This window comes from Mytilus trossulus, chromosome 8, assembly GCF_036588685.1.
Source record: "Mytilus trossulus isolate FHL-02 chromosome 8, PNRI_Mtr1.1.1.hap1, whole genome shotgun sequence".
NCBI lineage: Eukaryota > Metazoa > Mollusca > Bivalvia > Mytilida > Mytilidae > Mytilus > Mytilus trossulus.
This window is the reverse complement of record NC_086380.1, coordinates 25,030,562-25,045,481: the sequence shown is the minus strand read 5'-3', so window position 1 is coordinate 25,045,481 and position 14,920 is coordinate 25,030,562. Positions and strand designations below refer to the sequence as shown.

Genomic DNA, 14,920 nt, shown 5'->3' with positions numbered 1-14,920 from the left:
ATGATTTCAGTGACAGTTAGTAGATTAATGTCAATGTAGTGTGGCTAAGGTAACAGGAAGTTTTAATTTTCAGAAAATCGTATTATGTAACACATTTGAATCTTTAATCATAGGTGAAAGAAAATTACAACGTACAGTAAGTCATACATATACATTCATAAAAAAACGATAGATATTGTTGTAGCTTTATAATTCTTATTTGTCAAACGTTTTCTGTTCTTAAGATACATTTTGATGATAATCGTAACATTTAGTTATTTCTATGAAAAAATGTCTATTAAATGTTATATATTGTTGCTCAAGTAACAGGAAGTTTTAATTTTCAGAAATTTGTAGAACCTATTTACGTAGTATGTAACATATTTAAATCTTTAATCATAGGTGAAAGAAAAATACAGCGTACAGAAAGTCATACATATACATTCATAAAATTATTTATTTAAAAACGATAGATAAACTCATCATAGATACCAGGACTATTTTTTATATATACACCAGACGCGCGTTTCGTCTACAAAAGACTCATCAGTGAAGCTCGAATACAAAAAAAGTTTTAAAAAACCCAAATAAAATACAAAATTGAAAAGCATTGAGATCCAAAATTCCCAAAAGTGTTGCCAAATACAGCTAAGGGTATTACTGCCTGAGGTAGAAAAGCCTTAGTATTTCCAATTTAAGAAAAAATCAAAAATTTGTAAACATAATTTGTAAATATAACAATATCAATAATAATTTATGTCATTATAAAAAAGTGCTGACTACTGGGCTTGTGATACCCTCGGGGAAACAAACCAGCAGTGGCATCGACCCAGTGGTTGTAAATAAACTCATCATTGTAACAAAGACTAGATATTATTGTATCTTTATAATTCTTATTTGTCAAACGTTTTCTGTTCTTAAGACCCATTCTGATGGTGATCGCTAAATTTAGTTATTTCTATGAAAAAAATAAAAATGATCATGTAATGAGTACATATTATATATGTAAATTCTTGTACGAAAGTCATATGATATATGGTTTTAGAAGAAATACAAAATCTTGTCTTTGCACATTCTAAGTACATTTATATAGTGACTAAGATGATAACACAACGTTGACGGCTGTACCCATATATTGTGTCTGTTTGTTTTGTTTACACATCAATTTCAATATAATGGAATTGTATATGACTGTCATACAAGTGACAGATTAAGGTAAGTATAAACCAGGATTGTTCCATCATTTTCACCATAAGCAAATGCCTGTACAAAGTCAGGAATACAAGTATAACAGTTGTTGTTCATTCATTTGATGTGTTTGAGATTTTTATAATGGAATAGAGTCATTTTCATCGAATTGGAAAGAACATTTATCTTTGTTTCAAAATAATAACAAATAAAGTGACACAAAAAGATAGCGCGAATAGCTCAAACATTGTTGTAAATATAATGGACTGTCATACAAGTCAGAGGTTTAGCTAGCTCTAAAACAGTTTTAATCAATATTTTTACATAAGGAAATCTCTTTACATATAAATATGACAAGTATCTACCATTCGTCTGATGAGCGTTTGGTAGACCTCTTTGTTAAGTAAGAAACGTTCTGTTTACTTTTTCCTTGGAGTTCGTTATGTGTGTTAGTTTGTGTATGACTGACAAAAAATAGTCTCTAATACTTTGATTATTATATTGTAAATTCGTCTAATACTTGATGCAACCTGTTCACTGAAAAAGTTTCTCCGTTTGAACAAAGTTCTAGTGAAGCGTACATAAAATTAGTAACGGAACTTGACTTTTCTAATAAAAATATTGTAATCAATTTGTACCTAGTAAAACAATACTCGATCTCATAGTGATTGACACCTTTTTTTTTATGGCAAATGTTTTTTTTTGCAATCTATTAAAATGTATCTGTTTACGTGTATTTACTGTTTGCAATAGTGTGAATTGTTTTATATAATATGAATGTTCTTATCCTGGGCATACAAACAATGCCGTATTTGGCAAAACTTTTTCAACTTTTGATCTTCAGTGCTGTACAATTTTGTATTTTTTTCGTCACTGATGAGTCTCGTGTGGACTAGACGCGTTTTTGGCGTATTGAATTTTAAACCTGATGCTTTTTGTTATCTATTAATCATGCTTTTCTTTGTCTAATATGTTCTGCTTTTTATTTGTATTGTAGTCCTGTAATTTTTTGTTTTCATTTCAATGTTATATTTAACTGTGCCATTAAAGTGCGAGGTTTGGCATGCCTTAAAACCAGGTTCAACCCACCACTTTTATTCCCCTTAAAAGTGTCCTGTACCAAGTCAGGAAGATGGCCATTGTTATAATATTGTTCGTTTCTGTGTTCTCTTATTTTTGAGATAAGACGTGGCACGGTACTTGTCTATCCCATATTCATGTATTTGGTTTTGATGTTATATTTGTTATTCTCGTGGTGTATTGTCTGTTGCTTGGTCTGTTTCTGTGTGCTGTTGCGTTTCGGTGTTGTGTCGTTGTTCTCCTCTTATATTTAATGCGTTTCTCTCAGTTTTGGTTTGTTGCCCCGATTTTGTTTTTTGTCCATGGATTTATGAGTTTTGAACAGCGGTATACTACTGTTGCCTTTATATACCAATATCTTCTATAACACAATCTTACAGTACAAAATATTTTAGTTAAATCTCGTCGTGTGTATCAACTTTTCAACACACGGATATGCGGTAAAAGATTATGTTACAATAATTACATTAGATGTATGTTTCATTATAATACGCTATTCTGATTGGCTAACTTCACATCACATGTTATTCCGTATGCAATTGCACCACTCAATAGAACTTATCATTCATGATGACACGAGTTCCCACAATAAAGTGCACAGGTGAATTAAACAAAAATTTTATAGAAATCGTGTTTTAATGATCCCAGCTAAAAAAAGTAATTATAAGTATTGAATGCTTCTTTTTGTAACTTTATAGGGTTGTAAAAGCGTTGACCGTGCGTACATTTTTAGAATGAAGCGCTTTCGCGCTTAATACAAAATGTACTTCGGTCAACGCTTTTACACCCAAATAAATTTACAAAAAGAAGCATTCAATTCTTTCAAAAATAATAAAGTTGGTGGTATATCTATCAACAAAATTAAAACTTTCAAAGCATGCTCACATCATGTAATATACGTATCATGCAACTAAGTGTTATTCCGTAAAGTGTCATTATAGCAAATAAATTAACGCAATTTTTCAAAAACTCAAATGTTATTCAAATACATCTAAACATATCAGGTATGTATACATGTACCATTTAAGAAAAAAAATTTGTGACGATTATTCAATGATATTTTCAGTAAATTGTGTTCAATTTAATATTTCAAAATCAAGAATTATTTTAAATTATACTCTGCAATGGTTCAACGTATGAACAAACTTGAGGTATACAGGATATGTCATCTTAAACGGGGAAGAGATATTTAGTGTCAAAAAAAGTGGCTCTTACATTTTTTATTTCGTTTTGACCAACACAAATGTTGCTGAAAGTGTTAAAATCTTCTTTAATAATCATCTTTACTTTTACGGTGAGACTGGTCTCAAATTATATACGGATATAGTATTAAACACTTCTTGTTACATTTTTTTTTAAATACTACACACATATCTATGCATTGGTGTTTTCATCTACATATACATTTGCTATTTTAATAATTGTAAGAGCTAGTTTATTTTTTAAATAAATATTGATGTAATTCCATGTATCTTAAACTCTGACAAACATGCGACTTTTACATGTATTTTCCAAGAATTTGTCGTTTTCTTTTTATGTATGTATTTGGTGATTTTTTGTAAAAAAAATCTATATATATTCAATGAATTGATGGTTTTACATGCAGATATCATACAGTAGTTAATTGATAAAAAAATGTATTTTATAAACGGTCTGTCCATTTTTCAGGATAACAAAGAGATAACATACAATGGCAACTAAACGCAAAATAAACACGTCAGGCACAGATGACACAGAAGAACAAACTAGCAGTGAGGTCAAAACCAAAAGAGTAAAAGTTTCTTTAGAAAGTTCATCAGGATCATTGACAACAGAAAACGTCGAGAAAAACAATCAATCTTCAGATAAAAAGGCAGATCTAAACGAAAAACATGTTAAGGAGAAGGAAGAGAATGTTGCCAGAAAGGATGACCATGGTACTATGATTCCTATTACCATCAACATTGGTAGGAACGAAACCAGCACTTACAAATATGTTGACACGAAGGATAAGTTTATTGAAGTCATGAAAGAGCTCCAGGAAAAGATAAGAAATAAGCAAATGATAGCTGTTGATTGCGAAGGAGTAAATTTGTCAAGATTTGGATCAGTAACACTGATTAATATTGGCACTCGAGATTTAGTCTATCTAATCGATATTTTGAAAATAGGGGACAGCGTATTCGATGATGGTCTCCGTTCTATACTCGAGGACAGTGGAATAGAAAAACTGATGTTCGACTGCCGAGAAGATGCCGATGCTTTATTACATATTCACAAAGTCAAACTTAATGGAGTACTAGACGTTCAAATACTAGAGGTGAACAATCGAATACATGTATACAGAAATGGATATACTAAGATCAGAAGCCTTAAGCACTGCCTAGAGGAATATGTAAAAGACGACACATTATTGAATGCCAAGTTACAAGGACGATCGAGTATGAGTGTGTCGAGTAATATTTGGAAGGAAAGGCCACTAGACGAAAACATGTTGAAATATGCAAGTGTTGATATTCTTGGTCTTTTCAAACTCTATGATGAACTTCGTACTAGAATGGGTCATATCGTCTGGAAAGCAGCTTCCAGTCGATATTGTGACTCTACTCGTTCAAGAAACAGAACGCAACGTGATGGTAGTGGAATTTTACCAAAAGGCATAATATTATAATGGCTTGCTCTCATGTCATTATTTATCATTATGATTATTTTACCACATATTTATATTAATTATCTTGTCAGCAACGTCTTTTCATAATTATTTCCGGCTTAAATTGGAATGTAGAATAAAATCATGAGGAATGACTGTAATACTATTTCTATTAATTCGAAATAACCTAACACAATGTTTTTCAGAGTTCACCACATTTTTCATGTTACTTCTTCATAGACAGAAAAAGTGTTGAATTTATTACAAGAAAAGGACCATTTAAAATAAGTTAACATGTAGGAAGGAAAGTATTATTTACTTTAAATAAAGCTAATACTAACAATGACCACTGCCCTTTCCTCGATCTTGATATCTTTATCAATAACGGAAAGTTTTATGCTAAAATTTATGATAAAAGGGATGATTTTTCATTTCCTATCGTTAATTATCCGTTTTTAGATGGTGACGTTCCCTTGTCGCCATCTTACGGTGTTTATATATCTCAACTTGTACAATTCGCTCTTTTATGTAACAATATTTTATATTTTAACGAGAGAAATTTATGTATTACTGAAAAAAATATTTCACTAGGATTTTCGATATCACAAACTTGGAGCAGCATATATACTACTACTACTAATAATATATCTATTATATTATATTATATGATATAATAAATATCAGGAGCCTGCAATTCAGTAGTTGTCGTTTTCTTATGTGTTACATATTTTTTTTCGGTTTTTTTTATATAAAAAAGGCCGTTAGTTTTCTCGTTTAAAGTGTTTTACATTGTCATATCGGGGATTTTTATAGCTGACTGTGTGGTATGGGCTTTGCTCATTGTTGAAAACCGTACTGTGACCTACAGTTTTAATGTCTGTGTCATTTTTGTCTCTTGTAGACAGTCTTATTGGCAATCATACCACATCTTCTTTTTATGGTAAAAACATTTACTAAATTGTATCATCGGTATAAGAACATCATTAGTAAATATAGCTAAAGATGTAGACTTCTTATTCGTATTTCACTTCCATTTTTTATGGAAATATTTTTTATAAAGCACAAAACTGTCAGTATTCTCCTCAGAAGCTACATAAATCTTTAAATATACTTATTAAGAAGGGCTATAGTTACGATACTGTTGTTGGCATGACACGGGTTTATTCTTCTCGTATATTTTAAAATAGTATGATACTAAACCCCTAACGTAAGGAATTGTGCCTGGTATTCATATGATGAAGACACAATCTTTCAATCAGTTTAATTGAAGTCTGGAGCTGGCAAGACAGTTAACTGCTAGTAGTATGTTGTTATTTATGTATAATTGTCATTGTGTTTATTTTCTTTTGGTCACAACAGACTCGGACTTCTCTTGAACTGAATTTTAATGTGAGTATTGACGCCATCACGAGTTGGTTGACCGTCATGGAATAACCGTTTCAAAAATGATATCGGATATGTTCCTTACGTTCCCTTTCATGAATGTGATCTACCGAATTAGACTATTTACCGGATTTGTTATTACGTAAGCAACACGTCGGGTGCCACATGTGGAGCAGGATCTGCTTACCCAACCGGAGCACCTCAGATCACCCCTAGTTTTCGGTGGGGTTCGTGTTGTTTATTCTTTAGTTTTCTATGTTGTGTCATGTGTACTATTGTTTGTCTTTTCGTCTTTTGCATTTTTAGCCATGGCGTTGTCAGTTTGTTTTAGACTTTTGAGTTTGACTGTCCCTTTGGTATCTTTTGTCCCTCTTTTGTTATGTGTTTTCTTGTCTTCATTGGCTAAAGGTATAAGGGGAGGGTTGAGATCTCATAAACATGATATCCCCGCCACATTTTTGCGCCTGTCCCAAGTCAGGAGCCTCTGGCCTTTGTTATTTTGTATTATTTTTATAGTTTCTTGTGTACAATTTGGAGTCTAGTATGGCGTTCATTATCACTGAACTAGTATATATATTTGTTTAGGGGCCAGCGGAAGGACGCCTCCGGGTGCGGGAATTTCTCACTGCATTGAAGACCTGTTGGTGACCTTCTGCTGTTGTTTATTCTATGGTTGGGCTGTTGTCTCTTTGACAAATTCCCCATTTCCATTCTCAACTTTATTTGTTGAAACACAATTGATGTATTTGAAGAAGGGAAATGGCAATTATCTCTAAAATATATACATGTATATGTATTCTTTACACATGCTACATTACACTTTTCTGTTACCGTTTCTTTAAAACATATTACCAAGAATGCACCTATTGATTGATAATTTTTTAATTTTAGACAATTTATTTACGAGAGGGGCGATACGTTTCGGACTTCAGTGTGACTTCCATTTTTACTTAACTAAAACACAATTGAGTTACGTGGTCAGATGAAACCTGCCTCCGGTCGCGGGATATTGTCGATAGAGTTGAAACAGAACCTCATTTGTGGGCTTGTACTGTCTCTACTACGTGGAAGTAATGTTTTCTCTTTAATACATACCTAATCTCAATTCATAACTGATTTAATACATAAACATTCTTATTTGTTATACTCATTTGTGTCGAATAACCGTTCAATGAGGTTCAACAGTAAATTTGAGGCACCTGTAGTTAACAGATGTTTAAATCTATAAATAAAACATATACAACTCAGGGTAAATAAACTCATCATAGATACCAGGACTAAATTTTGTACATATGCCAGACGCGCGTTTCGTCTATATAAGACTCATCAGTGACGCTTGAATCCAAAAGAAGTTGAAAAGCCAAACAAAGAATGAAGTTGAAGAGCATTAAGGACCAAAATTCCTAAAAGTTTTGCCAAATCAAGCTAAAGTAATCTATTCCCGAGGTAGAAAAGCCTTAGTATTTCAAACAATTTTGGAATCTTATGAATTTCCATAGGAACGAGAAGGGGCTGATCAACAAAAAATTCATGGTATACGTGAATTTCTAGCCATGCAAAAAGTAAAATCACAAAAAAATACTGAACTCCGAGGAAAGTTATAAAAAGAAAGTTCCCTATGAAATGGCAAAATCAAAGCTCAAACACATCAAACGAATTGATAATAACTGTCATATTTCTTACTTAATTTGAATGCTAAATCAGACATATGGAAATGCATATAAGACATTTTTCGAAAGTTATCAAGGGAATATTCTGCTACAGTAATAATAATAATAATTTCTCTTATATACAATATGAACTAAAGAAAGCTAATCATATTACAACTTTAATAAAATTCATTTCAGACAATATTATAAAATTTCATGTCCATAATGAATCAACGTCAGTATTAAGAATCTGCTGGAATCCTAGATAGATTGACATACACTTGCATTTTCGTGGATATTAAATTTCGTGGATTTGCAAACAACCTTATAGAAAATGTATAATTCGCTGACTCACCTGTACCAACGAAATCCATGAAAATTGGTATCCACGTAAATAAATGAATCCAAAATAGATTATCGTTTGGTTTGCACTGATAGTGCATATAGCATGCGAGTACCTTATTCACATGTTATTGGTTGTTTACAGCTTTGTATTTTCAATCACTTATATCATTAAATTTCAACGTTTACTAATTAAAACATTCTGGTATGTAATCCTTCTTTTAAAGTTGAGTTTTGTAGATTTTGATAGACCAGTTCAGGCTCTTATGGTTTAAATGCCCTTGAATGTTTTATATTTTATTTTTTTAAATGTTGGCCATGAACCTGCCTTATGACGTGTGTTCAAGGATCTGTATATCATTTTAAATAAATAATTTGAAGATTTTTTTTCATGTTCTTTCATAAGTATTAAACAAGTATAATTATTGTTGATCGTTTTTGTGAATGACACCTTCTTTCCTCTGTTTTGTTGTAATCGGTTGACACAAAATGACATTACTCTGCGTTTTGAGAAGTATCATTAATAATATAGGTTCACATTCAACGTGATCATTGATCGTATCATCCAATTAAATTGGGTGATGAAAAATAGTTTAATTTGGATTATTCCTTGTTTACCTGAAAATTCAACTAATTTAGAAAAATATGTTCATCGGCAGGTTTTCTTTTAGGTACGATTCTTTAATAAATATTTCGGGCCTGATCAACATGCATGTAAAGATCTTAAAATTTGAAATCTTTAACAAGGAAAGGAAGAAACCAAAGGGGTCAATCAAAACCTCTAAAAGTCAAACACACCATACCATGCACTACACATCAAACAATACATTTAACAACCGGACCCCCCCCCCCCCCCTCAAAAAACAATAACTACAGGGGTCAATCCATGTGCCGCGGTCGGCAGAGTCAATACTTATTTCTCTATAAGTTACTTCATTTATTTCCTTTTGTTTAAATTTACTACGTTACGTTTTCTAGGAAATAGTTTAATACAAAATAGACTGCTAAATGGTTCATGTTTAATTCTAAAACATTAAAAAAAAAGTCATCATGCTTGCAAGTCATCGAATAAAAAAATAATTGAAATAAAACTGTATTTCTGGTCAAAGTATAAAAATGACGTTTGCTGTTACGGCAAAATAGACATTAGAAAATAAAATATGGCAAATACACACAGAAAATCACGAACACGCCCTCTAAGCAGGAAAGTGGGTGCTTACGAATGTAAGTCTGTTCCAATGATAAGACAAAGTCAATGACAAATCGATAACGATTTAATACCGGAGAAAAAATACATTTCATAACAGTCAACCAAAGCATGGTGTAAATAACGCTCAAACTTCTAATGCGAATAGTTCAATTTAACTATTCCGAACTCTTAGTTAAATAGCTGTCGTGTAAGCAGAATCTATTTTGAAATTATTCGTGTTGGGAAATTTAAAAAAAGCTCTGAAAATGTTAATTAAGAGGCAATGCCAGAGAAAACCAGGCAGAACTTGGAAATTTTGTTCAACAGCCTTTTTGAGATAAATGTGTTTTTGTAATGTATCCACCTTGTTTTGTTGGGAAATGACATTTTAAAAAGTCACATTGGGTTATTATGTATAAAAAAATGAATTTGATTTTTCAGTAAATTTGACTGCTTATATAGGGAAATAGGGGTATCAATTTCTCAACAAAAACAGCCTACAATATAACAATTGATATATATTCTAAAAGATGACCATGAATACAACAGGAAATGATAATAACATCTTTGGTATCTGTTGATATGTAAATGTTCTAATGCAGTAAACTGTCAGGAAACAGCAGTTTATTTTTGTCTTTTTGGTGTTTAGACATACCAAAAGTGATGCTCTTCAATTTAAAAACCGATAAAGGTTGTAACCAGCTGGTAATGTTTTGACAGAAAAATGAACTTCTGTTGTATATTTGTATGCATAATTGAACATTTTGATAAGATTTAAGAAAAGTACATAACTATGTGGTTTTGGGAAACTTATTTCCCTCACCAGGAGATTGGTGCATACATGTACGGATCACTTCCAGACAGAGGTAGTTACAATATCTGTACGGGAATGAGGATTATTTATAAGACTGAAATTATTGTATTATTTGCTGGAAATGTGGAATATGAGGAATTTACAGCCATTCGTGAGAAGTTTTTGATGATTCAGCTGGACAAATGCTGGAAATTATACAGTTTTCTCCCACCTTAAAACAGTACATGGTATATCATGGACACCAAAAGCAAACTATAAAGATCTAAATGCCATAATTTTGTGCATCTTGAAAACTGGAAAGGCGGATCGCTTTGAAGCAGATGATAGTGATAGTGTTTAAAAGAATTCTTTGCGACAGTTATACCAGTTGGAACAGGTAATAGTTTAAATTATGAAAGTTTAAAATTACTTCTCAGATACATTTGTAAATCATGTGGTCCGTTCAATAATTTTAATACATCCCCCCTTTCCCTCATATTTTTAGTTACAATGTGAAATTATTCTCTGCAAATGTTTGATCTGTGCTGAAAGCAATTTTATACAATTGTATTCATCATATGTTCAAACATTATTTGAATAGGATAATAATTTAAAATAAAAAAAAAAAAAAAAATTACATGTACAATGTATCAGACTCAAAAGTTACAAAAAAAAAGAAGATTTGGTTATGATCATGATGATTGCCAATGAGAAAATCACATGTACAACTATCCTCCATATACAAAACAGACCATACATGTCTGTCACCTTATTTATTATGCTTATCATTAATATGTACATGTCAGTAAGGTATGTTCATGTGTCAAAATGAATGTACAAAAATGTACATGTAGGCAAAATGCGACTACAACTGAATACATTTGCATGTACATGTACATGTAGAATAGATAAATGTATACAAAGATGTGGCATGAGTGTCAATGCTAGATCATGATACAACTCTCCATCCAAGTCACAATTTATAAAAGTAAAGACAATCCTACAATTATCAGGATAGTCAGACATGTATGTATGTTTATGTCAGATATACATGTAAACAGTAAGCTTAATTTGTTAAAAATCAGGATCGTCAAATTTAAATTTTCTGTAATTTTGATTGCTACATATACAGTGTACCTATATTTTATGACATATGAAAGACACACATATATTGAAAAGTGGTTATCATGATTACATATATATTTATTTATAAAAATAAAACTTGTATATCAAATCTTAAGATAATTAGATTCTTAATCCACTATTTAGATGGGATCTTTTTGGACAGCAATACCTTTGTTTCATAAAATTGTTGTTTATTGTCCTTCATGTCCTTAGAAACTAAATTAGACATGTGATATATACATGATACAATTGCAAGGATTTCAAACTTTTAACATTTAGTTCAAAACTGAAAAAAATATTTTAAAATTAGCACATTTTGAGATCTTGTCATTAGAATTTAGATACATTTGTACATGTACATGTGTGATCCTGAAGCGCATAACATATAAGGTTAATTTGACTCAAATATATCAAGTAAAGTTGTTTAGTAATAAGTTAATCACAATTTACCTTTCTGCTTTAAAGTGTTCATTTAGATCATTTTATACATTAACCTGTCCATTTATGATTTAAAAATAGAATTATAATCATACAAAAAAGTCTTTTAACTTTGAATGTTTTAATGTAGTAAGATGCTAACAGCTCATTACCGTCTTTTGGTATGTATAACGCGCACATTTATACCCTAGGTCATGTTTCTTGTAAGAGGGGTGCGTGTTATACACGACTACAAACAATTTCTTAGTCTTTTTTTCAGGTCCAAACTCCGACAAAGAAATTTCCAAGTGAAGTGAAGAGTACGGAATATTTTTGCTAAAACCTAGATTGTTTTTATGTTTTACATGTTATAATTGTAATATGTATCGTATTGTTCTTGATTTGTCATGTTTTATTCAAATAAAATACATTCTATATCTTTGTTGATAAGTTTATTGTGTAAATTTGTCCATCTGTTTCGCAATCCGGAAATTAATATTTTCCACTGGTTCTTAAGATAAGAAAATAACTAATTTGATTTTAAATACAATTTTCCAAATTCAATTCAAAGAATAATTGATCACCTTATAATCTGTTATTTCTTTAAACAGATAAAAGATACATCAGATGACAGACTTACATACATGTAGAGGAGCCTATAATTAGAGAAATGGATCAACTTGATTTTGAAGTTAACCTACTGCATTAATATGAAAATTCATAAGTGAGTACCAGTATCTCTTAAAGTACATTTTTTACATGTTTATCTATATTTTGATAAAGTACCATATGAGATAAAGTATGTGAAATCTTAAATCCTGTAAATAAACTAGACATTACATTAGTACATAATGTAAATCAGAATAAGAAAGCATAACAAATGAATTGTTAAACATTTTAATATGACCAGTGTCAGCTTAATTTAAGAACAAATTAAACACAGATGACACACACATAAAAATTAATGAGACCAAGTGTGTATTTTCCAGATATGCAAGAAGGGTTTTAATCTCTCACTATAAATGTATTTGAAGTCCTGAATGTGAAATCGTCTAAAAAAATTATACTAAACTTCAAATATGTGTACTTGAATATATGTATAAAATATTAAAATTCATTTTATTTAATATAGGTAATTTAAAACATTTCAAGCAAAACTCTGATGTATAAATGTATAGATTGACTATTCCTTCATTTGTTTTCAGGTGACTGAGCTTAAAGAAAATCACACATGAAACTGTAACCAGTTTGGGAGACTCATACAACAGAACATTTCAATACCTATTAAGTTTTTTATGTATATGTTTGACTTTTGGTAATATTTTGGAAGTTACTTTAGTAATTGAGAGACCTCAATGTTGAAAATGACAATTTTGGTAGAGGACAAAGTTAGGAAAATCAATTTAGTTGTTTATGAATCTTTATCTTTTAAAATATTACTGGGTGTCTGAAAGAATATTTCAAAAATTTCTGAAACTATTTAGATATTTATCATGTTTCATGTGTTTATATAGGCAAATATTTATACATGTCATTTATGTTATGCAAGGGTTTATATTAATTTCTAAAAAGATGTATATGTGTTGATAAAATAAGTTCCAAATTATTACAGAGTAACAGAAAATGGGATCAATTTATATTAAAACAAATCTGTTAAAAGGGAATGAAAAGTCAAAAATTGTATTTTTTAAAATAATTGTGTTAACATTTTTGTGCTATTTAGAAATATGTACACAAAAAAAATAAACTTTAATATAAGTATCAGTGTAGTATGCCCTTGTTATTTTTTGTTTTGTGCAGTACATGCATTTGAATCTTGATCAAAATTTATGGATTGAATTACTAAACAGAATAAACTAATGTTAACACTGTTGCTAAGTATATGTCACATTTAATCAAGCCAAGTTATCCGTCTTATTAACAAAGGAGGTTTGATATGATTGCCAATTTCAAGGCTGCATGTACCTATCACAGTTCTCTTTAGGCCATAATCATTGTGATGTATGGGAATAATTCTCTGTTGTCATATTCTGACTTTTATACAAACCAAGTGATGAAGATAAAGGGTGCTTCTATTTCCAAAGGTTTTGAAGAAACTGCTAAGGAACACAATAAAAATCAGAAGATGTAGTATAACAGTGGCGGATACAGAAATTTTCATAAGAGGGGGCCCACTGACTGACCTAAGGGGGCCCCCTCCAGTCACGCTTCAGTGATTCCCTAAATTCCCCCCCCCCCAAAAAAAAAAAAAAAAAATAATAATTATAAATGGAAAAGATCCATGGTCATGATGGTCATGCCAGTTGGGAGTTCAGAATATATACGGTTGAGAAATGAGGATCTAATCATTTATTATTCGACCGCAAACAATTTTTGGGAATGTATAATGGTATGATGTCGTCATTGTTGTTGTCTGAAGCTTAAGACACATTGGTTTCCGGACAATACCTTCAGTTTAAATTAATAGATATCTATGAAATTTTGTTATAAGGTTCAATTCCCCTAAAGGAAGGTTTGGATAAATTTGGGGATGATGGTCCTTGGAACACAACAGATTGTCTTGAGGTGCTGCACACATGTACCAAATATCAAAAGATTTTGTCAAAGGGCAAACAGATAATGCTCCCGACACAAAATTGTAAACAAAAGTCATCTTTTAACTTTGAGGTCAAAGGTCAAAGTACAGCAAAAAATTGTATTATAGGTATCTGTGGCATTGACTTATGATCTAGATGCCAATTCAGTGAGAATTTTCTTGCATCTTCCAACTAAGTACTTTCATGGTGAAAATTTGTACAAAAAAGGTCTACAGGAAATGAATAGTGTACATTATATGCTGGCTATGGCGACCAAAGGAACAAAGTGGCGACAAGACTACAACTTTTTTTCTTTATTTTTTTTCATCAAAAACTCACTTAAACATGATAAATACAATAAAGATGCAAAAGTGTATGGTATTTTGCAACTTAATCCATGTAATACCTTTTTGGTTTGCCAAAGCATAATTTTCTCAATATTACAATTTTCCTTATTTTTTGCATTTTTTTACTGAATTTTTTTAAAAAGAATAAAAAAGATACCAAAAATTGTACTTTCATTATTTTTATGCCCCACCTACGATAGTACCTCCGTTCGTCTGTCCGTCT

General features: G+C 31.0%; 1 protein-coding gene and 1 long non-coding RNA gene across 2 annotated transcripts; both read left to right on the top strand.

The window, feature by feature from the left end:
- The first annotated feature begins 3,937 nt into the window (after positions 1–3,937).
- On the top strand, positions 3,938–4,897 carry LOC134727495 (piRNA biogenesis protein EXD1-like). Its single transcript, XM_063591875.1, has one exon. It carries the CDS (start codon positions 3,938–3,940, stop codon positions 4,895–4,897), a length of 960 nt encoding a protein of 319 aa, XP_063447945.1.
- Positions 4,898–9,734: 4,837 nt separating this feature from the next.
- On the top strand, positions 9,735–13,538 carry LOC134681767 (uncharacterized). The gene is made up of 3 exons (XR_010100684.1): positions 9,735–10,629; positions 12,386–12,498; positions 12,980–13,538. It is a non-coding gene; the product is annotated as an uncharacterized LOC134681767 (long non-coding RNA).
- The last annotated feature ends 1,382 nt before the right edge of the window (positions 13,539–14,920 follow it).